At 51.5% G+C, this 27,182-nt stretch overlaps 1 protein-coding gene across 2 annotated transcripts in view; it reads right to left on the bottom strand.

The window, feature by feature from the left end:
• The window catches only part of AGAP3 (ArfGAP with GTPase domain, ankyrin repeat and PH domain 3), a 136,410-nt gene extending 109,527 nt beyond the window's left edge, over positions 1-26,883 (bottom strand). Inside the window, exon 1 of one of the 2 annotated variants that reach the window (XM_065667123.1) lies at positions 26,512-26,883. In XM_065667123.1, the coding sequence (XP_065523195.1) occupies positions 26,512-26,788 (277 nt within the window). In that variant the 5' untranslated portion in view covers positions 26,789-26,883. The remainder of the gene's footprint in view (positions 1-26,511) is intronic. The other variant, XM_065667122.1, reaches the window with a different exon arrangement.
• Between the last annotated feature and the right edge of the window lie 299 nt (positions 26,884-27,182).

The raw sequence follows: 27,182 nt of genomic DNA, 5'->3' as shown, positions 1-27,182 counted from the left end.
CCCAAATTAGGATATAAAATGGAAATTTTCCCAAGGTTGGCTTTTGGAACCAAAGTAACATTTGCTGGGGTTTAGTGCGGTTTCCTTGAGAGCCATTTTGTATGCCTTTTTGTTTTATGTAAAAAAAAGATTATGTTTAATCTAACTGTACCAACCCTTTTCGCATAATCCAGACAGCTTGAACTACAGAACTGTAGAACCATGACACAGCCGCTGCCAGCTGAGCTGCAGATTTGGATGCTGGTCATTGCATGGAGACTGCAACCCAGGAAAACTGGTGATGCTGCTAGAGCCCCCCAGCTAGTGTGCTCCTGCTTTATTCCCCGTACACGCACCAGCTGCACCAGCCACAGCGTGCCAGGAATTCCACCCAAGTACCTCCCCTCCACTGCCTGCATCCCCGCTCTGCAGCAGCACTGCTCTTGCCTGACGCCAGGTGTCCAGCCTGTGCTCCTGTGGCAGGAGAGGCTCCATAGCGTGTGGGTCAGGCGGAGCACTCAGCAAGCAGACCCTGGAGCAGCCCCACCAGCCATTCCTCTCCATCAGCACACGCCATTGCACGCACCAGCACCCAGGCGAGCAGAGCTCTGTCTGACACAGGCACTTCAGGTTCCTCCCCAAGGCCTCTGCACAAAGACCAAACCATCATCAGACAGATACAAAATAAAGAAGAAAACAAAAAACGCAAGCCACACACAGCAGAGGGTGCTGGCCTCCCACCTGCATTCTCATGTTCTCACAGTCCCCCAGAGCCTCCTACTGCAACCCCCGATCCCTCAGCCTGGGGATGGCTCATGCTCCCAAGGGAAGCATGCACCCAGTGGTCCCCATGGGAGGGAGCAGCCTCCACGTTGCTCTGCCCCATCTCACACCCGCCCTGCGAAGTCCCAGGGGAGCCTGACAGGTCCCTGCTGCCTGACCGCAGAGATGCGCACAGGAAGGCTTCAACCACACTGGCACCCATGTGAACTTCCCGTGCGGCTGGGGCAGGAGGTGACAGCTTCGGGTGCCTCTCACCATGCCCAAACTGGCTGCTGTTCAGCAGGGAGGACGCCAGGACAACAAGCCGTACCGAACCATACGCTGGGCCAGCAAGAGGAACTTGCTGTGTTTGAGATCCCTCTTCACACGAGCACTCCATGCTGTCGGTGCCTCGACAGTCCCACACCAGCCACCCAAAACATCCCTGGCATCCATGCTGCAGGCAGCATGCACGACATCCTCTGTCCACTAACCTCCCACCAACCCGCTCCAGGGACTGGAGAGAAGAGATGTGTCTATGCCCCCCTACCCCTGAATTACTGCCCTTACCTCTCCAAAACATGTGTCTTAATTACAGACAGCATCTTTCAACTTCAGCCTCTAATCATCTGTGAAAGGAAGGGACTGCCCCCCTAATTCCGATCAAATAACCTCCCAACAGTCTCTGTGACACAGGAGGGCTGCTCAAGTCCCCTCCTGTGGGTACATGCCACAGGCCGGTCACTAACTCACGAGTCTTTCTCGATCCCCCTGGTTTCCCAATGCTTTTCCGCTGGTGTGCACACAGCAGAACCAGGCACTGTCCCAGCCCAGCCTCTACGTCTCCCACCAGGTTCCCTACAGACAATCACACACACAGAGAACCCACGCTACCCCTTCTGTCCTCAGCACTGCGCTGGAAGCTCATTTTCCACCAAGGAAAGAGCCCAGTTCCTTATATCTCCCCAGCCCCTGGCTCTCCAGGCAAGTCCCTCCCTCTCCTCCACCAGATTGATCCACGTCCCTCACTGCTGGGATTCCTCCCTGTTTTACCACTTTACGTAATCTTTATTAATTCAATTCCCATTCCGGGTTATTTCTTTCCAGCAACCAATATGCTCAATGCTACAAGGTGAAGAACAGCTCCCACAAAACCCATCACACACCTAACTGCTCAGATACCAGTTTTATTTACAACTACACACCAAGGTCCTAATTCTTATTCCATTTTACTGTTTTCACATTGACCACAGACTCATTTCTTCATCAAAGTTCACTCTGTCCTAAACCAAGTATCATAAAGAAGTCTAAACATCTTATTTCATTACTAATACCTGTACCTAATCACTCTGTGCTCAGGAGTTGTCATCAGCGATATGGAACACAAATCCCATCAAACATGCTACTTGGCACTCATTTCCCCTCCTTTAATTCTTCATTAATTCAGACTGTGTCAGCCACTGTGCTCTTTCCCAGGGATCGATATCAGGCTAACTGTATCATAAATACCTGAGTCATCCCATTTATCCTGTTAGAGGCTGGCACAGCATTAGCCAGCTCCAGTCTCAGTCATCCTCTCATGCGGGAGCCACCAAGAGGCCAGAGATCAGAGAGCTTTGCAGCAGCTCCCCAGGGCTCCTGGCTGCAAGCTACCCAGAGCCGGGAATCTTCAATACCTGATTTTGGTAGCTGCTGCCCAACACTGAACAACCATTCCAGGGAAAGCATTTCATCTCCCCAACCAGGGGATGACAATGCTTGTACTGCATGGCTACTGACAACCCGTGCACTTTAGCCAGCCATGGGCCAGCGCTGTAGGTAAAAAATAAACCTCCTAATTCCCAATTGCCACTAACCAAGTTGCATGCAGACCTCTCCTTGCGTCTTATTCCTTCAGTTCTCTCACTTGCAGTCTTGGCTTACGCTGCATAATATCAACTTTTTCTCCGTTAATGATTAATTCTGTGACGGTCTTAATTGTTCAGAGGTGCCACCTCTTTTGTATGCCAGCCTGAATTCTGAAGCAGCGCAGCCTTCTTCATTAATTGTGGGCTTTGGGTGTTTTGGGCACAAACAAGACATTCCTTAGAAATGAATAATTATTGCTTGCATTTGCTATTTACGTTCTTTCCCCTAAGTACTTCAGCTCATTATTTATTTAGTTTAGCTCTGTGACATCAACCCTTCTAAAGCAAACAGTAACCTGCGAGTGCCACACAAACACCACCACCACAAAGAGCACTGCATCCCTGCTCAACCGTTACAGAGGGAGAAGGAGCTGGGGAGCTGCACTGTGAGGGGAAGGAGCGGAATGTCCTGCCCTCCATTACCTATCCAGGGATGATCCAGTACTGAGGACAGGGCTGGCTGGATGGCTCCACAGAGATCACTTTAGTGGAGGCGCAGCAGGAAACACTGCTGGGAACCTCCTCCAGGAATGCCCAAGGCTGGCAGTGGACTGGTACACTGGAAACGCCACAACACCAAACCTGGCAACTTTGCCATCCACTGCGCAGTGCTGCTCACATCTAAAACTGCATCGCGATCAGAGCACCAGAACATTGTCTGGCATGCGCAGACAGATGCAGTGCAGATGCGGTGCAGCGGCAGTGCCCACCTCCACCTGCTGTCTTCATATCTCTTTCAATGTGGTTGGTGCTGCACTGTTCTGGGGCCAAGTTGGGAATGAACAGCACTGAGCCACTGACGCTGGAGGAAGAGTGATAGCAGGAAGGAGTGCAACCACTGCCCCATGACAGAATGCTTCTGAACAGCATGTGGGGGGGTTTGGTGAAGGGAATGGGAATACCCAGGGCTGGATGCTCACCCTGGAGGAGAGGCTGAGGGAACGGGGCTGGTTCAGCCCAGAGAAGAGCTGTTTTCAGCTCCCCATCACTCCCTGGGGTGCTGGACACGGACTGAGCCCTGACCCTTCTGTGAGCAGGCAGGCAGAGTATGGCAGGCATCCAGGCAGGGCTGGCATCGCAGTAAATACTGCTGTGCCACTCAGGGGCCACAGTGAGCCATGCTTCAAGGACTGAGGCCCCCCCCCATTCCCTGCATCTGCCCTCAGCTGCTCTTCAGCTTTCCAGCGCTGTGGGCGAGGATTGAGCAAGCACACCAGTTATCTGCTGCCTGGAGATCACTGCAAAATTCGGGAGCTCCGGGTACCGAAGCACTTACGAAGGCAGCTGTGGATCCTTACACTCAGAGCTCCCCTTTTCCCTGCACTGAAGCCATCAGAGCAAACACGCATACAAATGCAACATTCACTCCATCTTTAACCATCTTTGACATCCAAGGTCTCCTTGGCCAAACAACAAATCCGCAGGCTCTGGTGCAGGCTGGGAAGTCCTTAAAGCAGGAGAGATCTGCAGGGAGCCACTGCTCAGCTCTCCCTGTGCCTCCACCACCAAAACCTGCCCCTTGTGTCAGGGAACAGCAGCACCAGAGACCACAGCACGTACCCCAGGGCCGCGGCTTCCCTCCTTGGGAGAAACCTGGGCTGAAAGGATGCACAGCTCTTGGAGAGGGCACATAAAAGCCACCAGAAAGGAACCGCAGTGGTGGTAGCACCTCCAGGACCAGGGTCCAGCGCACAGCAGGACCCAGCTGCAGGTCCCACAGCACAGCACTGCCGGAAGAGCAGCAAACAGGAAACCTGCCCCGGCCTCAGACACGCAGAGGAACAGCCAGCTGGTTGAAAGGAACTTCAGAGAAAGAATAAATTACATCAGGCTCAGACAAAAGGCTCTGGTTCACAGAGACCTCTGCTCGGCCGGATGGACGAAGCGAGTCTCTCGGCAGGCAGCACGTCCTCATTCTGCTGCAGCTCAGGCTGTGGCAGCTCCACAGCTTCAGGAAGAGGAAGGTGCTAGAACAAGTGCAGTGTTTGCAGGTAAGCACAGAAAGAACAAAACCACCGAAAGAAAAAACTCAGATCAGCTCCAAAGCATGAGTCAGGATAGCAGAAACTAAGACAAAGCATTGTGAAAGGACCTCAAAATCCTGAGTAACTGGGTGACAGAACAGTAGGTGATCAATGTTAAGTGGCATACTCAGGAAAAGAAAGTAATCTTATTTTACATACACAATAGGAACTCCAACTTCTTACCACTCAAAATCTGAAGGTTATTCTAAACATCTCTATGAAAACATCAGTCCGCTGCTCAGCAGCAATCAAAGAACAGAGTTCTAGCAATTACTAGGAGGAGGATGAAGAACAGAACGGGGACCACTGCAATGCTCTCGCCCCGATCCACAACGTGCCCATGGCTCACAGCTGTGCACTGCTCCAGTGCTGCTCCTCACCCTCCCCAGCGCTTCTGACCCAGATCTCAGAAACAGACAGAAGGGAACTAGAAAAGGTACCGAGAAGGGCAGAAGCTGATCAAAAGGATGGAACAGCCTCTGTACAAGGAGCCTGAAAAAGGAAGCTGGCAAAGAGGGAATTAAGTCTTCCATGTCAGGAGAAGAAAGCAGGCAGCCACAAGGGAACAATTTGTTCACTGCTTCTCCCAAAACACAAACTAGAGGACATCAAATCCAATTAATCAGCAGGCAGGTTCAGAGCAGAAAGAGATCTATTCATATAAAACATCAGTAAGCTGTAAAACGCCTCATTGAGGGATGCAGTGATGCTAACACGCGCTCAGCAGATGATGAGGCAAATTCAAGGACAAAAGCTCAGTGCAAGGCTACGGAAACACAGAGACACTGCTTTGGGCTCGGGAAATCCATGTCAAACAAATAGCTCCATGCTGGGAGAACGAACGACCAGCGGTCCAGCCCGCATCCTGGCCCCGGGCACAGGCTGGGTGGCAGCAGAGGACAGGGTGATGATGGGCTGAAGAGCCCAGGGAGCCCCTTTCATGATGGCACTAAGAGTGGACTCGCCTCTCGTCTCCCCTGTGGGCCTCTGCGTGCACAGGGCTGCTGGCAGCATGTGTGATTTCGGCTGTCAAATAGTCACCGCAGCAGCTCAGAATCAGGGCCTGCAAACTTTGCCAAACTAACTATTCACGCTGAAATTTTCCATGCTTGCTCTCTGCATTAGGCTGGTATTTTTAGAAGTTTCAGCAAAAGCAATTCAGACATTTCCAAAAATGAGGTTAGGGAAAAATAAGGTAGCTTTGCCAAAGCTGTACATTTTTCCAGCTTTGACCGAGTTGCTTGAAGAGCTGATGCACCTCCACAACTCGGAGACGGAACCGGAGCCGAGCAGCTGGCTCGGGGTCATCCTTCGTACAAGATGACTTTTGCAGTCTGTGAATGTGATACGAACTTGGGGGGGGAACAACTCCTTTGAGAGTTGCTGTTCACACTTCGCTGTTTATACTGCCGGATGTAAAGAGACCCCTTGCTCTCATCACAGAATCACGGAACGGTTTGAGTTGGAAGGGACCTTAAAGATCATCTAGTTCCAGCTCCCTCTCAATTCAAACTAATGCAGAAGGAACCGACACCAGGGAAGCGAGTCAGCCTTTGGCTCCCACACGTCAACAGCTCAAGCCGAAGATGCACAACAGCCTCCACTTTAGGCTGGGCTTTGCCAAGACACAGACTGCAGCAGAGCAGTTTCTATCTTGATCTGCTAGATGGCTTCCTTGCTGACAGCCTAATGAAAAAGGAATTTAAAAACACAAAGAAATACAAAGGCGCTTTTGATTTTAGCACTTCTCAATTTTGAGTGCTTGATTTATAATTTTATCACTGTTGCTTAAGTTTATTTGAATGCAATCAAGTTGTATTAGAGATGCAGCCAGGCTTTTCAGCTGACATCAAGGACTCCTACTGAATCCTCTGTATTTTGTCACTGATAACAATTACAAAGACAGCAGAGATCATCCCTATCCCATTTAGCTGCACAGCACAGGTTAGAAAAACCCACTCAATAAATCCAGCATCAAAATCATCTCCTGTACCTGAGACAGCGTGGACTTTGCAAAGAAACACCAGGCTTTCACTTGAGGCCTTGCAAGTGTTTACTGCATCTGTAGCGAAGTTACTCCAACGGTTACATACTCTCTGACAAAAATGAGTACTTTAAAGGTGAATCTGTGTAGCTTTGGGCACTGCCCAACGAGTCACATTCTCTCTTCGGCTTCTAAATTGATCTGATTGCTTTTAAACCCTTTACTATTCTATTAGCTGTTTCCCCCAGGCTTTAAATGATTTTATGGTGCTTTTTTCCAACTATTCATATTAATTAAAAAAAAAATATAGACATCAAAATTCCATACTGTACCTGGTGACGATCTTGTCAAAGCCATAAAATCATTAGCCCGTCCTTCTATGTCGGCAAGGTAAGTTCTAACCCCCGTTAAACGCCTGTACAGCAGGGCCCCACAGAGGGTCTCTCCCAAATTACCACAACAATTAGGATCTTGCACAATCTAAACAGGGCCAGACTCAAACACATCTTCTGCTGGGCTTTAAATGATGTATCATTTCATGTAATCCCTGGGATGAGCTGGAAATCAGTGAGGTATTTGTTTAATATCTTTCTTACATTGTATGGTGAATAAAGTATTGTGCCAGCTTTAGAACTGCTGTGGCTACAGGAAAGGCAGTAAAGGTAGAAATACAGACAGGCTGCTTAAGTAACTGAGAGTTCACATGGGGGAGTTTACACAGAAGTTACACTTCTTACATTTCTGTGATGTCTCAGCACCCAAAGGACAAAGGAGCAATTCCCAGGAAGGAACAGACTCCTCTTCCCTTCTGACAACGCACCTCCACCCACAGGAGACCACGGCACCTGCGAGATTGCACTCCAGATCAGCCCAACGTATTGCCTTGGACACAGAAACAGGAGAAACACCAAAGCCAGGACACTCAGCAAGGCAAGGCAGTGGGAGCACCAGGGAGAGGTGGGCTGAAGGGACCAGATCTCCAAGCTAAGAACAGATCTGCTCTGGAGACGCTGGTTTCCATGAGGTAGCTCTGCAGGGAGATGCTCTGCTGAATCCCACTAGCCTGAGTGCCCCTTCTGCACTAACACAGGAGGCTACCACAAAAAGAAGTGGGCCCCATCACATCTTTTCCTCGTCCTCTTTTCAAGCTGAAGTCAAAGCCATCTGTGTTTTGAATACCTACATCTGATACAGTCACCCTCAGTTCTCCTAGTCAATGGAGAAAAACAAGCACTTTCAGCACTCAAGTCATGCAACCTACTTTGCACTCCCACTTCAGAGGAGCCAGAGGGAACTGACTCAGTGGTGTCACCTCCATCACAGCCACCAAACGCTGAGTTAGACAACTCCCCCAGCTTCTGGATCCCACATCTCCCTTCAAGGATAGCCTGCTCAGCTGACATGGCATGAGCAATGCCACCCCTCGAGGCACCGGAAGATGGCTCTGTCAGGATCCTCAGGGACCAAGCAGGGTTTTCTGGGCCACCTTTCTGAGAGCAGGTATTCATATTTCTGCATAACGGCAGGTTGCATCCCCCCTTGCAGTCCAAGCAGACAGACACATGGTACCTCAGAGCAGCAATCATGGGAATGAAGCAAGAGCCTGCAGCTCCAACAGACTGGAGTGCTCACCAACCCAGCCTTACGTCTTAATCACAAGATCACTCCATTTCCATGGAAACAACAGAATTAGAGACTTCAGCTTAAAGACAATTACCAACATCGGGTATTTAACTGTTAAACCTGCCAGCACTCCCATCTCCAACGCCAGGAGACATCGCTTCCCCATCCCACCACCCCACCAAAGGCTGCATAGTGACGACACAGCCAAGCCACTCTCCAGCCCTGCCACCATGTCCAGCCATGCTCAGGCAGCTCCGTGCCATTGGTATTTACTCTTGCTTCACCTACCAGTCAAGCGTCCAGAGAGCTTACTCTGCATCAGTCCATCAGGAGATGAAGTTCCTGACTGACAGCGGTTGAATCCAGCGCTTGCTTGTATGTCGGCAGCTGATCTTGGCCAATGTACAGCAATCCTGCTGACCAAGGCTTCCCTGATGTTTCAGCCTAGGAAAAGGCTTTCTGTACTTGTGAGTCATTCCGCTAGTTACTAGATAGCTTCAGGCACTAGTATGAGTACCAAGCGGCACAAGAAGAGGCTAATGCCGCCTCTTTCACCTGACACAGCAAAGCACTGCAATTGTTATGGTCAACCTGAAGAAAGAGCGGTGTAGAGCCAAGGTGCTAATTACTATCGCTAGCAGAGGGTTACCCTGTCCAACCCTACTGTCATCATTTCACCTTGCAGCCACAAGCCTCACTTGAAAACAAAGCTGAGGACCCAGGCAGCACCACAAGCCTTCTGAAACAAGTATCCTGGCTTGCAAAACACAACATAAGCCATGATACTGGTGGCATAATCAAGGCTGTAGAGCTAGATTAGGGGATCTACCCACACCGAGGAAGCACTTGGGTACACAGAGGCATCTCCCAGGAGAGAGAAGAGCTGTCCCTCTGTGTTCTGCCCAGCCACAGGTCCACTTTGAGGTGTCACCTCCCCAAACTGCTCTCTTGGTGCTCTGATGCCTTGGCATCATTGCGGTCAGCATGCCTGTTAGCTAAGAGGTTCAGGGAGTCTCTCCTCTTGGCCATTACAGCCGAGTCCAAGGACCAAATTGCTCAGTTCAGCTCTGATCACACGCCACCACACAGACAAACATACAGACAGTGGATAACACGCTAACGGAGAGTAATTTTCCGCAACACATGAATTCTGCTGCCTTGCCCTTGCCCCGAAGGCACTGGAAACCTGACCATGAGTCAAATTCCTGCCATGATTATAACCATACTCCTTAAGCCCTTCCTGCCAGGTCAGGGCAGCAATGTCCCAGTCTCTAAGAGATCAACTTGTCACCCACAGAAATCCTAACTCTGCTCCAAGACAGACAGTTCCAAATTGGAGAAGATGGAGAGAAGTCATATTCTACAGCAGTCTGCGGGCATGGGCCTTGCTCCAGTCACAGCACACATGGAGCCATCTCCACCCTTGTGCTGGCAAAGCTCCGTATCAAGACACAAAAGCATGGCTTTAAACTACACCTACAGCTGATGTACCACGAAAGCCATGTGTGCCTCAGGACAGACTCTCCTCCAGCCTCTGGAGAGAACTCCCTGGGATACAGTCATACATGCCTGTATAGCTGACAGCCCTGGGCTGGCGGAGAGGAGCGGGCAGTGGGTGCCTCTGGCTGGCAGTGGCAGTGAGTCAGGCACAGGCAGCACAGCACGGGGGAGTCTGCCACTGAGTCACCAGTGTGGAGACAGGCTGACTCACCTCGGACACAGCGCTGCAGATGGACGGATGGACGCTGGCTGCCCGGCACATGCTGACACAGCAGCTCCAGGCGCAGGTTTCCTCCCTGACGTGCTGTGCTGTTCTGCTTCTAGCGGATCCCCAAGGGCCCTGGTGTCGGGCAGAGCGCTGATCCAGCAGCACTGTGAGCAGGAGATGTCCTGGGCCACCAGCCGTGCTGCAGGGACACATGCCAGTGTCCCTGCTGCGGTCCCCATCATCTGACCCCAGCCGTGGGTCAGACAAGCCATTCCCCAGCCTGGATAGGCACAAACATGGCAATGTACCCCTCAGTGGGGGGACACACACCAAGGGGACCTCACCTGCCTGGTCCCTCTGACATGCTGCCCTCTTCAGCTGGAGGAAACTGCACACCACCTGCTTCAGCAATGAATTAACCTAAAATCCCATTAACTGTGCATTTATTTTAGTGTGCCACCTAAATCCAGCACCCGCCACTGCCATTTGGGACTGCCGGAATTAGCTCAAGGAGAGGAAGGGACGTGAGGCTGGGGTCAGTGCTGCTGAGGAGCCCAGTGGACCTGGCTCTGCCAGCAGTGGGACAGCCCTGGACACACAGACAGCCCAAGACAACAGGGAGAGCAGGAGCATGACACACCACTTGCAAAGGAAACAGGCACCAGGGCACAGAGGTGGGGGCTTCACCCACTGACATGGCCCCAGCCAAACCGCATGAAGGAAGACACCGCCTCACCAGGGGCTGTGGGCATAAGAGCAACTTCTTCCCGCTTATCCAAGAGAACAGAAGGCAGCAGGGGATGCAACCAGCTTTCTAAAGGCTACCAGGCTCTGCCCAGGGCCAAGAGGCTGTTGGAAATGGAGGCCACAACCCCCAGTTTCAGCTCCAGTGCTGTTCATGGCTACAAACTCTGAGCCTGCTGGAGAGCCTCACATGGGCTCTCAGTGACAGAGCCCAGCTGGGGTCTCTTCCAGCATCCCCACGTACCAGGAGGTACAGAGAACAAGTGCCTGTGTGCTTCTGATTGTCTTAGATAATGAATGTTCCTATGGGACAATTCTACACTGAGAAAATGGGGTTTGGCATCCCAGGTCTGAAGGGGTGCTTGGTTTCATCTGTCTTTTCGTTTGTTTGGGACTTTTGTTGTTGCTTAGGTTTTTTACATTTTCATTATAACTTATCAGATAGCCAAAAAGCCAAAACTCTATAAAGATGACAACTTGGCTAAAAGACCTGAACGAACTTAGAGGCTAATAACGTCAGGGTAAGAAATGGGGGAAAAAAAGAGGAGGAAACAGATGTCAATAAGATCTTGAACGCAGGAAGTATCAAAACTTGGTATAGGAAGCTGAAGACTTCAGGAAAAGAAGTTTTTCAACAATGCAAAGTACAACAGGAAGCAGCTTTGCAAAATACGGTACCTCCACAGCGCTCCTGCGGGACAGACACAGCAAGAAACCACCACGGCAGATACCAGAGAACAACAACTTCAGTGTGATGGTCTTAGAAAGAGTGAGCTCACAGAAAGGATCACTCTTCTGCTCCTGCTGATTTTTAATGAATATTGAAATAACGGAGATGTTCGGGAATGACTGACCAGAGTGAAGCTACCTGCATTATCCTGAAAAGAACACGCAGACTCCCCCAGGCAGCCATCTGAACATGAATCCCCTACAAAGTAAAGGGAAAGACTAAATGGAACTGATTTTCTTACAACAGAAATTCAAGTTATAGATCTGATTTCATTCCTCCAGATGTTTCAAGTGTTGCCAATAAAGACAATTTATGTTTGCATGAAGATGTGACTTATAACTATACAGTATTTCTATTATAAATTCACACTGTGAAGTCAGTAATGACATACGCAGTCACGGTAAGAGCTGACTAAACGACTGGTCTCAGAAAAAAGACAGAGGGACTTCACGCTTCCAGGTGAGAGATGCTATCTAGTGACACTCTAGAGCCATCCTAGCAATATGGGGAAGCTCCAGACAGCTGGGAAAACGCTCTTGCTATGCCAGTCTCCACAACATGCAAGGTGGCTAATGCCAGGACAGCCAGCTCCATAAGCCTCTGCAAGGACCATGCTCTGCATCCTTCTGGAGACCATTTCCAAACGTGGGAGCAACAAGCAGGTAACAAGGAACCAGGATCTACCATGGCAAATCATCCAGGATCACCCTGACTGCCTCACGAAACAGCTGAGCTGAAGAAATACAGGTTTGACAACAGGAGTAAGGGTGGGCAGGAACTGCCTGAACCATCAGGTTGAGGGCAGCAATCAATGGCTCAATAACCATCTGTCAGGCAGTAACGAGCAGAGCAGCCCGTGGGTCAATAAGTGGCCAGTATCATGCCATACCTTAATCGACCACCCGTGTAATGACAGAGTGACCCCCCCCAGCAATAATGCTGACCCAGGACTGGGCAGGTGGATATGCTGAACAACAGAGCTCTAATGCACGAACACCATGAAAAGCTTGGACTGGGAGATGAGAAACCTCAATGAGCTCAGCATGGAGACAGGCAGATGCCTGGATTTGGGGCAGACCATGTCCTCAGTCACTTCAGGAGATGCATGGTCAGCAGACTGAGGGAGTTCGCCATTTCTCTCAGCACTGGTGAAGCTGCACCAGTCTGGGGCTCCCTAGTTCAAGAGGGATGTTATAAAACCAGCAAGGGTCCAATAGCTATCAAGCAGTGAGGGGCTTGATCTACACGGTGACACTGAGGAGATGGGCTTCTTCAGTCTGGCAAAGAGGGGGCAAAGGGGCAATCTAACAGTGGCTTTCATCTACATGAAAGATGCAGTTGAACCCTTCTCAGCACCAGCAGACAGTGCAACAAGGGACAGGAGCCACATGCATGGCTTTGGACCACAGAGACCAAGTATCAGAAAAGCTTCTCCACTAAGGGACTAGCTACCGCAGATACATGGTAAAAGTTCCATTCTGAAGAGTTTTCTACACTCGGCCAGAGAAAACCACAGCGAAGCTGGTCTAGTGGTGGTGAGAGTCTGACTTTGAATAGGGTGGACTGGAGATTTCCAGAGATCCAAATAACATTTCTCTAATGGTAAGAACGAATCTGTACCAGACCTGATGCTATTCAACGCTTTCTCTATGTGATGCAAGAATGCAAGTAAAAGAAAGACTGTGGTTGAAAAACATCTGGTTGATGCTGTAACTTGCAGAACCTGGGACTAGGATGCGAGTGAGTGATCTGGATCACTTTGCAAGCTGAGCCCATTCAGCTAAAGCATCTTTTGCTACTGCCCAGGACAAAGTGTTTTGACCAGGGATTACCAGCGATCACTGTAGGAAGATGTTTGGACCAAGGATTACCAGACATACCTGTACGATGGTGGGTCAAATCCTAGGAAAGGTTCAAAGGTCTGAGCAGCTGAGCAATTCATCATTAGTCCTCAAAGCAATGCTGAAGCAAAGAGCTAATCAATGCTCAGATACTTAAAAAGAATGGTCAATAGAGACAGGAGATGGAGTTACAGTAAATGTTAACAGCAGCTGAATCAGACTATAGGCATGTTGCCTATATTCTGATTTTTTTTATTGTTTTAAAAACACTGAGTAATGGAGAGCCATAAAGGATCTTTGAAGGCCACAATAAATGGACTTACAAAGAGACATTTGACAAGAATTATGTGATCAACTTTCCAAAAAGAACATCAAGACATATTTGAGTAAACTTTTCAGGGAATAAATGTTCAGTTAACAGTTTTATTTAGTCCAATCTAAAGTAACAAGTGAACAAATGGGACTTTAAACCAGATTAATGCAAATTAGAAATTAAATGCTATTAGTAGCTAGAGGAATTAACAGCTGGAACCACCGACCAAAGGTTGGTTTGGGCACCGCTGCCATGTGCTACCCAGGGAGGTGTGGAACCGCCATCCTTTGAGGTCTTGAAGACCTTTTCAACCGGCCAAAGCTCTCTGCAACCTGCTTGCATGGCAACACTGACCTCACGTTGAGCAGGATGTTGCACTAGAGACCTCCCAGTACCCCTTCCAGCAGGGCCAGCTCTGCCATTTTCCACCTCTTGACGTTTTTCAGTCTGACCTACATGTTTGTCTGGGAACTGCTTCAGTCAAACAATTTATCAAGCCAAATAGTGGGGTAATAGCATCAGTTTTATTAGTTCCCAATACACAGCAAAATAATCAATACTCGAGTATCCAATTCTGCGTTGAAAAAACAAAACCCAGTTAACTGAGCTCAACCTACTTTTAGACATTTTCTTCTCACAAGAGGAATATACTCCAGTCTCACCCCTCTCATCACCACAATTTCCTTGTACCCTTCACCACAAGCTCACTAAATGTCTCATCGCAGGCACATTGTGCAATCCTCTCACCAACAACCCACTTTGAAGCCTGGGCTCCCGAGCAGAAGGGGTTGGGCAGATTCTCCCACACCCATTCCTTACTCGCACCAGGCCACATGCCGTTTTGTCCTCTGATTTTATCTTGCTCTTTCCAACTTAATTTCCAGCTCTTACAGTCTACTAAAGCATCCTTCAGCGAATCCTCTGAAGAAAGCAGTCAGGAGGAGGCAGAGCAGAAAAAGGACTGTCCACAGGTTCTTACGATGTATCAGAGGAAGGACAGTAAGCTATAAATAAGAGACTCCGCCAAGGCAGACGTTACTGAATTCCATAGGCAAGATCTTATTGGAGGCAAATCCAAAAGGAAAACTAAAATGAAGAAAAAAATTTTAAAAGGATTACAGAAAGCTGGCAGGTCCTCAAAGCGGTGGTGCTAATGGCACAAACAGAAATTATGCTGGTGCAAACGAATAACAAGTGTGGTAGCAGACCAACTTGGCTGACTCACATGAGCTCCTTATTGGTCTCAGGCACAGGAAGGCATGCATGTGGAAAGTGGAAATTAGGTCAGATTAATAAGGATGAATACAAAAGAGTGGCATCAGCACCAGAGACTGAACTCCAAACAGCTACGCAAACAGTAAGAAGAGACTAGCAATCAACAGCAAAGGCAAGAAGCAATTCTCATGTACACCAGTAATCAGCATAACAACATGAAAAAGACTGGTCTGTTACTCAGCAGACAGAAAAGGCAATTGAGAAGTGGCACTGAGGACAAAGTGGTTTATGCCTTTTTGCGTAAGTGTTCACTATGAACAGCAAAGAGGTGTCTAGCACAAGGAGGAGTGGCCAAAGAACGTATCTACACTTTCAGCGAAACAATGCAATGTCAGATTTTGATTCACTTGACCCTGGAGTGCTTCATTGCTGAGGCTGCTTCCACTGGAGCAACCTCAGAAGAGCTAAAGCCCCAACAGCTCTCTGCTGATGGAAGGCACCTGCACCCAAAGAGGCAAGAGTAGTGCCCACCCTTAAAACCAAATAGAGAAGCTGAGATCTCACAGATCGATTCAAAACATCAAAAAACGAAAGCAACAACAGCAACAACCTCTAAGGCCCTGGAAGACAAGGCAAGCATTAGTACATAGGGACAAATGGTGTCTAAGCAACACCACTTCCTTCTGCAGTGGGGTCACAGACCTTCAGCACAGCACAGAAGCAGATGCTAAGCATCACACATTAAGTAATGTTTCTGACTCTGTTTCACATGGTGCTCTCAAAGTTAATTTAAGGAAGGATAAATGTACTAGACACTCAGAACAACATCGATTTGACAACTATGCTGAGAATATTTATCAAAGATGACCACACAAATTGAAACTAGTATCAACCTGAACTGGGCAAGGTTTCTCCTCGGTTCAGCTCTATTAACCAACCAGATGATGGAAGAAAGTATGCTCATTAAAATTGCAGGTGGCATGAAACTAAGAGTGACTGCAAAGATTAGAATCCTAAATGGCTTTGTCAAATTGGAGAAAGTGTCTCAAAAGGATTAAATTCCAAAGGGGCCGCTGGGAAGGTCTACACTTACACAGCATTAATCATTTACCCAAGAACAGGACAGAGAGCTGTACAGCAGTTAGCAGCTCCTCAGAAAAGGATCTGGGGGCCAAAGTGAATCACAAACCAACAGGAGACAGCAATACTCTATTGCTGAGAAAAGGCAACCACTGCATTGAATCACATGAACAGACACAAGGCTGCGGAGTTAAGTCCTGCCTCATGCTTAGGCTGAGGGCTGCATCCAGCCTTTGGGTACCACTTTTCCAAGAGGGATGTGATCAAAAGGAGGGAGTCCAGAGCAGCACAAAGATGAACACAGGATGAGAAGATATCACCAACAAAGACCTGAAGTTATTAAACCTCAAGAATAGGATTCTGCTATAGTTTTCATGTATGGGAAGAGGATGATGCAAAAAGGAAGGGAACAAACTGTTCCCTTTGTCCTCAGTAAGCGGCTGAAATTAGGAACAAAATTCAGGTTAAACTTTCCAAGGAAAGGACAGTTAAACACCGGAAGAGATTTCATGGAATTCCAGAATGGTTTGGGTTGGAAGGGACCTTAAAGCTCACCCAGTTCCACTCCCCTGCCACAGGCAGGGACACCTTCCACCAGATCAGGTTGCTCTAAGCCCCATCTAACCCGGCCTTGAACACTGCCAGGGATGGGGCAGCCACAGCTTCTCGGGGCACCCTGTGCCGGGGCCTCACCACCCTCACAGGAGGAACTTCTTCCTCATGTCCAATCTAAACCTAACTTCTTTCAGTTTAAAACTGTTGCCCCTTGTGCTGTCTCCCACTAGAAGCCCTGACAAAAAGTCTCTCTCTTCTGGACCCTGCCAGCTGCTCCTTCAGGAAGCTAACTAGCCACCACACCTTGCCCTTGTGCTCTCAGCAATTCTCTTTACTCTCTTGGTTCTCCTGCTAGTTTTTTACTGCTTCTTTCATCAGCCTCAGAAGGACTGCCCTCACCTTCAGCTCTGCTGTTTTTCAGGTGTCTCACATGGCCCTGACCATAGCACCTCCTTTCTTTCCTTCATGCTTCTTCTAGCTAGCCTTATGTTTTAATTTAATACCATCTCTCAGCTCTATGCTGATGATTCATAGTTCTGCCTTTCTATTTCTGGACTGTCTCCTGTCCAAAATGAAGTCTCAGCTTATTTTCCCCTCCAGCATTTCAAGTGTGTACCCACAAGCCCAAGCTCAACATGATTAAAGAGAGCTGTTACTAATCCCAGCTTTGTCCCCTTTTCCCCCAAGCCCTTCCTGCTCAATGCCTGGGGACATCACTTAGATCCTGTCTGTGAATTAAGGACACAATTCAGACAGGGAACAGAGTTCACGGACCTAACTCTCCTCTCTATATCCTGATTGTCCCTAAGCCCCTACAGAGCTGCACAAGTTATAGTCCCTGAAATACAGCCTTTATCATCAGGCCACACAGTCAAAGACCCCAGGCTTCCACTCTACATCAATCACTACTGCACCCTTCCCCCCAAAAACTGTCTCACACGTATAAAATCGTGCCTCATCTGTATTCAGTCAGAATGCTGCTGCTAAAATTATTTTCCTAACCTCTCTTTCTTAAGCAGGCCAACCCTCCCTTTGAATCCCCCCTCCAGGTCCTCCTCTTCTGTCACGTCAACTGCAAGCTGCTTGTCTTCACCCTCCCAACCTACTCATACGCTAACAACGATCCTTCCTTCGCTGCTGAAGAGCTGACTCTTCTCCCTCCCAAACTGTGACAGCAATCTCCACTTCCCAGCTGCTGAATTTCAAGCAAGCACCTCTATTTTCTCCCATTTGTACTTTGTGTTTGGAAAGAGCTCTCTGTAAACAACCTGAAATCTGCTTTATTATCCTCTTTCAAATTGCTCCTTAAAGCTCTCCTGTGCCTCCGTACTCACCAGAAACATAAAAACCAGCACACGTTAGATGACTGCGACGTTAAGCCTATGTCCACGATGCAGCCTGTGATATCCCACTGTCCCTGAGTGCTCCCTGCTTGCTCACTGGCATCTACTTCTCATTTTTAAATAAGCCACGAGACCTCTGCAGCAGGGCTCCCTTTGCCCTGGGTTTTCGCAGGATCTTCTGCAGGAGGAACCTGATCAGATATGGCTCCAAGGTATGACCGCAATGGAAAAAAACCTGCAACGGAAGCAGCAGACTCACACCTAACGTTCCCAAACAGAAATGCCAGGGTGCTTTCAACCCTGCAGCACCCATCACCCGCTGGGAACATCTGGCCAGCAGCGCTGCTGCCTGCGTTCATGGATTTGCTCTCCAGTCATTCAACTGGAGACTGGGAAGGGACGTGTGCTCGCTAGAGGCTGGTCTGAAGGGCAAAGCCCTTTTCATTAAGCACAGGAGTCACTGCTGGGCTAAATAGCAAGAACTGTCCAAAAATCAACAGCAGGATGTAAGTGAGAAACAAACATGCTACAGGGAGTAAGGGGACGACAGCCCACGTTATCCATTGCAGCAGGCTGAGATACAAGATGACAAACGTGGAGCCGGTGGCTCCGAAACCTCCAGGACTACAGCATCAGCACAACACCACCAGGATTCTGGATGCAGCAACCAGTTAGTTGTAGCTGAGGCGCAGCGCCCTCAGTGACTGGGTGGATTTCATCACCACGCAGATCACATGCGAAGAACAAGATCTCACACATAACCCCCGGCAAGATCTTCCAGAGTGACTCACACAAGCCAGAGTGGAGATGCAGCCCCATGGCAGCGAGCCACTGAGGACAGATGCAAACATCCCTTCCCCTCCCTGTGGCACCAGCTGGGTTGCTCTGCTCTGTCTAGATACCTGTTTTCTTGGGATTTGCAGGAATTCAGAAACAGCAGGGGTCTGCCGGGTTTGGCTGAAACTGGGCAGCAGTTTTGCAAGTTACTGAGGCAGGAGAGGCAAGCAGACATAGAAGAACAGATCTTTACCATATGAACTTCCTTTCAGCAGGGAAGCAGGGTAAAATTACCTTGAATTTCAGCTTTTCTGCCTCAGAAGACTCCTCGCTCTCACTACAACACTCCAGAAAATCCACCTGAATAGGCAATACCTCAGCTTCAGTGCTACTACTGATGCCCAGAGCATTGCAGGGGTAATAAGATCATAGTTGCCTTTTTCAAGCAAGACACTGCAGGCAGAAATCAAACGGGTCGTGGTTTGTCCATGCAGCTGTACAGGAGGCTCTGAGCCACGGGAAGTCCTGAAGGAGGATTTAAAAGAAATTGGATACCAAAGTAGGAAGGTGGGATCACAAAGATGAAAGGACTCCTCCTGCCCAGCAAGGGATGCAATGGAAGTATGATGGTGCTTGTCAAGGTTCAGAGCTCTGATCACAGGCACATTGCTGGGGCAGCTCTTGTATCCCTCAATTTCTAGTAGTTAGGCTTTTGTATCAGCCCTTCAGCCCACTGCTGCTTCTTTGGAAGCCATGACCCCTGCCCACAGCCCTCTCACATTCACAGCCAGCCAAGAGTGAGACCGGGGCTTTAGCTCCAAGGCTGGCACCCCATTGCCCAGGGGCACCAGCAACACCCACTCTTGCACATGCTTCTGATGAGGGGAGGAGGTGGCACCCATTTCACATCAGCCAGCCCATCTGGAAACAGTTTATGGTACAGATCTCAAAATTTAAACCGACTTGGGCCACCCAAATTAACCAGAATTCCTATCCCCAGCTCTGAACAGCCAGCCTAGATGTGCAAATGCCATTAATCCTCACCTTGGCGAGACTACAGAGGAGGTCAGAGTCCAGCACTGCTCAAGACTTGAGGGTCTCTGCACAGAGCAGGCACACTCCACCAGGAGGTTTAGGAAATCTCCCGAAAGCTGGTTCAAGATCACAGACCAATTGCCGGGCACTAACCACACTTGAATCTCTCCTACTGCATCCTCATCAGGCAAAGCTCCAGCCACTCCAGCCCGAGCACAGAAGGAAAGCACAAACAACAGTCCCAGCTACTAACCAAGGTCTCCCCCTACACTGAACAGAGGCAGCTCCCAGGGACAGAGTTGCCATAGCCAACCCTATCCTGACAGAGGCCGGGCAGCTGCTGGTCAGTGGGATGTCACCGCTTGGAGTACCAGACGGGTGCAGAACTGCCCCTAAACAAGCAAAAAGACTCTGTGAAACCAAACTGTGCAACTCCCTGCTAGGAGAAACTGTGAGAGCTGTGAGCTTACGTTGGGTCAAGGAAGACTGAACAAGCCAAGGGAAGAGAGCCACCAAGGACTAAACAATGCACAGAAACTGCACTGAGCTCCGGAAGACCTGCTGACATCTGCCAAAACACTTGGAGAAAGCATTCCTCAAACAGGCACTGGCTCTCATTCTCCTCCCCAGGCACTTGACTTGTGCTGCTGTCACGCTCAGGATATTTAGTAAACAGACCTCTGCTGTAAGCTGTCTCACTCAAGCTCAGCATCAGAGGTTCATTTTGCCTTGCCCCCAGCTCTGACCATGCATTACCCCCTCCTTGCCTGCGCCCACACCCACATTCATGTGGTCGCACTGTGAGCCCAGTGCACAGCTCAGAACAGATCTACCAAATCCCAGTGCAAAGCTTGGTTTTTGCCACAGCAGCTCCCTGATCCAGCTCACCACACAGCAGCCAGCGCTGGTAAAAGGGAGGGCAGGCAAGGAGCTGCCAGGTGGGAAGAGCTACATGGTCCCTTCTAGCAGGAACCACGTGTGTTGGATTTAGATAATTGTGAAACCACAGCCACAGAAATCTCCAATGCGCGCACTGAGGCCACATCCAAATCTGTTCTTTCCCTGCGGTGTACCTCCACATCCCCATCTTTTCCTCTTCAGCCACAATCTCTGAGTTCTTGCCCCTGCAGCACCAGAAACCTTCTCTTCCCTCACCACTGCACCTGTAACCTCAGCCCACTCAGTCTTCAGCTGTCAAGATCATCCTCCAGTGCTCCTGCTCCAGCTTTATCACCTTTTCCAACTCCTGTCAATCACAGCATCAAGCAATTTCTTTCTCTGCTCTTCTGACTCTCCCACAAAACCTTGTTCTTGAGTTGTGAGCTCTGTGAGGTGAGACCTGCATCTGGCAAAGGTTACTCCAGATGATTTGGGATGCAACATAAAACATCATTAAAGAGTGCACGTATTTGTCCAAGCATGCTACAGGCCTCCTCCAGCAGTGTTTCTACTCTGTCCATCAATCCCAGGGGGACAAGATCTCCCTGCGCGCCAGGACTTGCGTCAGGGCCTCTCCCCACACAGACATTTCTGCTTGTGCCGTTCACACCATGCATCGGCTCTGGGAGATGTTGAGCAGTGTTGGCCCTGCTGACTCCTCTGCCGCTTGCTGTGGGAGAGGATCCAGGGCTTTTCCTTGCTAGCATGTACAGTGGCTCGAGAAGATCCACCAAGGAGGTCTCACCTGGTAGGTTTTGCCCTGAGATCCCAAACAAAACAGAACACGTGAACTTAATTTCCAGCAAAGCTCGAGACTGCAGTGACACAGGAGCCCAGCCCCATGCCAGCACACAGAAGGGGCAGCACAGCAGGAGACATGCAGCCACCTGGGATGCCTGGCTCCAGCCCCAGGGGCAGAGATGCGCTGATGGCTCTCAAGTTTGCTGCTCACAGAGGAGGTAGAGCCCAGCTTCTCCCACTGCATCCCACCACTATCCCTGTGGTTTCCCAGCCTTCAGGAACTTAGAGGCACACATAAACAAGGCAATTCTGCAGAGGTCATGGAATTAGCAGGAAAAAGCTAGCTAAGCAGAACACCCTCCTTCCCAAAGGGTGTAATTTACTTGAGGCTGATTCAGCTGAGCAGGGACATGCCGGCAAACCCTGCGTGCAGCCTGGCAGCATGGGACAACCCAGAACCACAGCAGGATGCTGGGACAACTCCAGAGAGCTTCGCTCTTATCTTCCTCAAGGAGATACTGCATCAACAGCAACTCCTGCCTTGGATTTTGCTTTGTGAATCAGAGCATCAGGAGCCAGTTTCTGAAGACACTGGAAAAGGATGCAGAATGGAGCTGTAAAACTGATGCTGGAAGTGAATACAATGGTTCAGCCAGTTTAAGCCATCAGAGAGACAAGAAAGTGACCCCATTAACTGGTACAAGCAGCTTTAAACACAAAAATACCCAGTATCGAAGGAGTACTCTGTCTTAGGAATGTAAAAATTAATATCCAGGATGTTGGATATTGAAAAAAACACGCTAATTATTAACAGCAAGACAGCTAATAATGGACAGCTAATGCTGTCCAGGCAGCAAGACCCTGGACAATAACTGTATCTCAAAGATATGCCTTATCCAGCTGCCCTACTGGGAAAAGGCTAAACCCTGGGATGAAAGCTGTCACACCAAGTGACCCAATAGTCCATTCTGGTTATAAATGCAGCAGAACAGCTGGGACAATGCAAAGCCAAGACCCAGACGCAACTCCTGCCCAGCTAAAGCCAGATGCAGAGCCACAGTTTACCACCCGCCTGCTATCAGCAGATCATTCTCCAGGCTTTTTTCATCCTGTGCCTCTGCCAGGGAAGCAACAGCTGAAGAATACAGAGGAAATCTTTTCCAAACTAATCCCACTTCTTAAAATGCAGAAAGGAACCAAAACGAGTTTAGCAGCATGTTGGAGGGGTGTGAAAGGATGATAAAAACATGCGTTCCAGGTAAAACTCTGACTACCCATTCAGACAGATTCTTGCTCCTGCTACCTGGCCACCAAGTCCTCTCAGCACAGTCAACAACCTTCTCCGAGCTCTTCCCTTGCAGCTTAGGTGGGCTGCAAGACACGTGCATGACAGCTAACATCAGGAAAAGATTCTGATCATTCAACAAAAGCTCTGCTGATGGATCTCACCTGCTTCTCCTCATCTCCCTTCACCTCCTCCCCCCTGGCCTCCATTACTTCATGCACACAGAAGACCTCTCTGTAACCATGATCCTCTTTCCATCACTCCATCTTCCTGGCTGCTCCCTCCTGTGTGCCCGGGGGTCCATGAGAGCTCTTGCTGCCCCATTCAACCCGCAGCCCCCATCCTGTGCATCCCTCTGGCCACACTCTGCACCATCAGTGTCGCTCTCCCTGCTTAGAAGCTGCATTTTGGTCACTTCTGAAAACTCACTTTTATGAAAGAAATTAAGTGCTGTGCAACTACTGTTCCAATTACAAATTCTATTAATATAATCCTGTCTATAGCCTGTTCCAGAGTAACATCCTTGGAGGTCACATTTACGGCAAGCAGGGGTTGCACCAACCTCGGAACTGAAGTTGCGTAGCATTTTGCTTTATGCATGTACAAAATCTTTTACGGAGCTCAGCAGCTTGCAGCAGCCTCTGAAATTTGGCAAAGAAACACGGCTGGGATGAGGGAAGCGCTTTTCGCTAGCCCCCTGAAAATCTGTCCAAATTTGGCGGTTAGAAACTACTGAAAACCACCGGGTCCTGCCTGTGATTCAGCTGACGGTGGCGACCAGCCAAGCCCACCGCCTTCCCCAGCCCTGGGCGCCCGACAGCGCTCTCTCCTGCCACAGCCTCTGAGCAAAGAAGCTCCAGCTACAAGGAAGAGACCAAAATAAAGCTGATTTCCCTTTCCTCCCACAGCAACACTGAGCGCTGTCTCAGGCCCAGGAGAGGCTGACCAGCGAGCAGCCACAGGTCCGTTCACGTGCTGCTTTCATCCCATCATTGACTCCAGACTCTTCTTGCTTCTCCTTGGGAAAAGCTCCTTCCCCCAGTCCATCCAAGCCACCAGGCTCCCAGGGGCAGCACCCTACCCAACTCCTTCTTCACCTCCCTCCTTGCAATGCTGGCTGCAGCACGAGCCACAAAACCACAAGGTTACTGTACAGAGCACATTCTAAAGGGGAAAACCTGCACTGAAGCACTGGCCACCCCAGGTCCGGCCGGAGGGTGAGCAGCTTGTGCACGGCGCTGCAGAAAGGCACTGGCCCCTGCCTTTCTCCCTGTGAAAAAGGAAGGCATTGCCTGCAGGAAAAGAATCTGGTAAGAGGACATAAGCAAGACTTGCAAGATCCAGCACTCAGTGTTAGGAAGTTGAGTTTGGGATTTCACTGGCAACTTCCGTAACAGATTTTAGGACCAGATGCATCATTATGGTCACAGAATCTGATCTTTGGATGAACACCATAAACAAAAACCCTCTTCCAGCAATTCCTGTATCTAGCCCAAAGCACGCAGTTTAGAAGGATATTGTCTTCCACATTCGGGCGCTTCAAGAGATGATATCTCCAGCAAAACTCTTCCAATGGTTAATTACCCCACCGTTAATTCAGCCTCCCACATAGAGATGGTAACTTACTGCAGGTAACTGCAGAATCACGGCACATTCACCAGGATCACAGTTTCACCCAGCGCTGAGCAGGTAAGCGGGGACTGCCACCAAAATAAGGAAATCTGTGGGATTCCTGCTCCGCCAAATGCGCCGCTGGAAATAAGGGAGGGACAAGATGGAGAAGGACCAAAAGAGACAGGATGGGTCTGTGACTGGAGCATGCTGGCCACTCCTCACCCCTCACTTTTCGGGTTAAGCGAGACCACTGCCATCCAGCTTTGGAAGGCCCTGACTGCCTGCAGCTGCGTGTGGAAGAATTTTGTTTCACACCTTGCTTTGAGCAGCAGGAGAAAACACGCACCCCGAGCGAAGTTGCTAAGAGACGCACCTAAACGCCAACACGCTCGGCAACAGCTTCCCCATGTTTGCATGGCGCAGGAGGGCAATGGCTGGGGAGGACACACGCACCCGATACCTACGGTGGCCAGCGCGGCTCTGCAGCCCTGCATGGAGGGAAACAAGGGCAGAGACACAGGGAGCCCACACTCTGCCTGCAGAGGGACGGGTAACTGGGGAGTAAAGCCCGGGTTTCTTACAGCAGTATTTCAGGTGGAAGCTTCTCCATCCCACAACATGGGAATGACAAGCAGGATCAGACCATGTCATCACAGTTGCCGGTTACTTGGGTCTTCCACTGCATTCCACCTTGGGTCTTCCACTGCATCAGAGGCACATTAAGGAAGAGCTGCAGGAGCTCCTTGGGAATGGATGTGAGAGGTTTTGTGCCACCAGGACCGTCCCAACCTCCCTGGTAGGAGCCCCAGCACCAAGGGCTTGGGCACTGCTATGGCCTGTGCACTCCCACTCATCTCTCGTACCTATCTCTTCCCTCTTCACCTCATTAAATTCCATTAATTCAACTGTGGCAGAAGACCTCACCGACCAGTCACGGAAGTGGGAAAAGCCCCCTCTTGTTTTTGGTTCGACATCCACCCTGTTCTGATCCCACTGAACGTCCTTTGTCCTTGCACCGCAAGACCGATGAAACAATTTACATCCCCTCAAACACGCAAACCTTCAGGCTTTTGTTACAGACTTTTGTTACAGACCCTCTGACTTTTCTTCCTTGCAAAGAAATCATCCCAGGGACTGGAGTGGGATGGAAGCACCTTGGGAAGAGCTCCAGGGGAGCCACTGGACCAGGCTGTCACCCGCCGTGGCAGCCAACACAGCGCTGCTCCATTCCACCGCTATCCAAACCGGTCCTACGTGCCACCTGCAGCGATGTGCCTGCTGTGAGTGCCTGGGAGCAGACCCGAGAATGCTGCCAAAACCGAGCAGAGACAACAAAAACCACAGCAGGGGAACAGCCACGCTCGTCAAGCCGCCAAAGCGAACCAGGACCCCTTATCCGGACCAAACGGCACACGTGGCCCCAAGGGTTTCTCTGCCGAAGGGTGAAGCCTGGCTGCAGGGTCAGCGGGCTGAGGCTCACCAAGGCCAGCCAGAGGGAGCCGCGGGTGGCTGTGAGCGGCCCCCAGCCCACCCAGCTCAGCAGCCTCCCCTTCCCCTCATCCGTCCCTTCGCCGGGCTCTACCTCAGCCTCTCAGGGGCGAGTGCCCGGGCCGACACCGCAGTTTTCCGCAGTGTTCACCCCAACGGGCTCCCGCACACCGCACGCCGCAGGAGCCCGCTGCCCGCCGATTCCAAGGGCACATCCCCGCGCCCGGAGCTCGGCGCCCGGCTCGCAGCCCCCGGGCGGGAGGGAGGACGCAGGCGGGCGGGCGACAGCCCCGCGCAGGCCGCGACCCCCAGCGCCGCCCGCCGCGCCGGGGCCTCGGGGCCGGGGCCGAGGCGGCTGCGGAGCACGCCCCCTCCCCTCCCGCCTCCCCTCCCGCCCGGTTCGGCGCCTGCAGCCCCGGGGACGGAGCCCGGCTCGGCCCCCGGCACCGGTGGGCGCCGCAGCCGCAGGCCCCGGCCCGCCTCGGCGCAGGCCTCGGCCCGGCCCCACCGCGCCTCCGGCCACCCCCGCGGGCCGGCGCGGCCGCTTTCCGCCGCAGCTGCGGGGCCCGGCGGGCAGGGCTGCAGCCGGGCCCCGCGGGCAGGCAGCGGGCGAGGCCCCCGCCCCCGGCGAGCACCGGGAGCAGGTGCGGCGGACGGCGGGGACAAAGGGCAGCGGCGACGGCCCGGCCCGGCCCGGGTCCGCGCGGCGGGATGCGGCGTGGCCGGAGCCGGCGCGATGCCGCACGACCGGCCGGGCCCGGCCCGGCGCGGCGCGGCTGCCCCCGGTTCGGTTGGGCTGCCCCCGGTTCGGGCGCTCCGCTCACCCTCGATGGAGATGACGTGCTCGCGGATCTGGCTCTGCAGCGCCAGGTCCTCCACGCGCTCGATGAGGTCGTAGATGGCGTAGATGTTGGGGTGCACCGACTCGAAGCGACCGATCTCGGCGCGGATGGCCGCCGAGTTGGACAGACCGAACTGCGGCGGCGGCGGCCCGCCGGGCTGCGGCCCCGAGGGGCCGGGCACCGGTACCGGCACCGGCCCGCCCGGCGCCGCCAGGCTCTGCTGCTGCGGGCTCTGCCCGGGCCCGCCCTGGAAGTTCATGGCGGCGGTGGCGGGGCCGGCGGTCAGCGGCGCGGGGCCGCCGGCAGCCGCTGCATGGCCGCGCTCTGCGGGCTCTGAGCCGTGCCCCGCCGCGCCGCGCCGAGCCCAGCCGCCGGTAGCGCGCCCCGCGTCACGCACCGCCCCCGCCCCGCCCGCGCCCGCGTCACGGCGGCGGGAGCGGGACCGGCCCCGGAGCGGGGCGGAGCGGAGCTTTGGGGGGGGGGGGGGGGGGGGCATTGCCCGGCCCCGTGCGCCCCCCGGCCGGCGCCCCGGGCTCGCCGCGGGCAGTCACGGCGCTGCGCAGCCCTCAGCGCGCCAGCCGGCCCGGCCGAAACAGACCCCGGGGCTCCCGCGGTCCCCGGCTCACCCCGTCCCCACCTCCTGCCACCCCTCA

This window comes from Lathamus discolor, chromosome 2, assembly GCF_037157495.1.
Source record: "Lathamus discolor isolate bLatDis1 chromosome 2, bLatDis1.hap1, whole genome shotgun sequence".
NCBI classification, from domain to species: domain Eukaryota; kingdom Metazoa; phylum Chordata; class Aves; order Psittaciformes; family Psittacidae; genus Lathamus; species Lathamus discolor.
The sequence above is the reverse complement of the archived record's forward strand: the minus strand, read 5'-3'. Positions and strand labels throughout refer to the sequence as shown.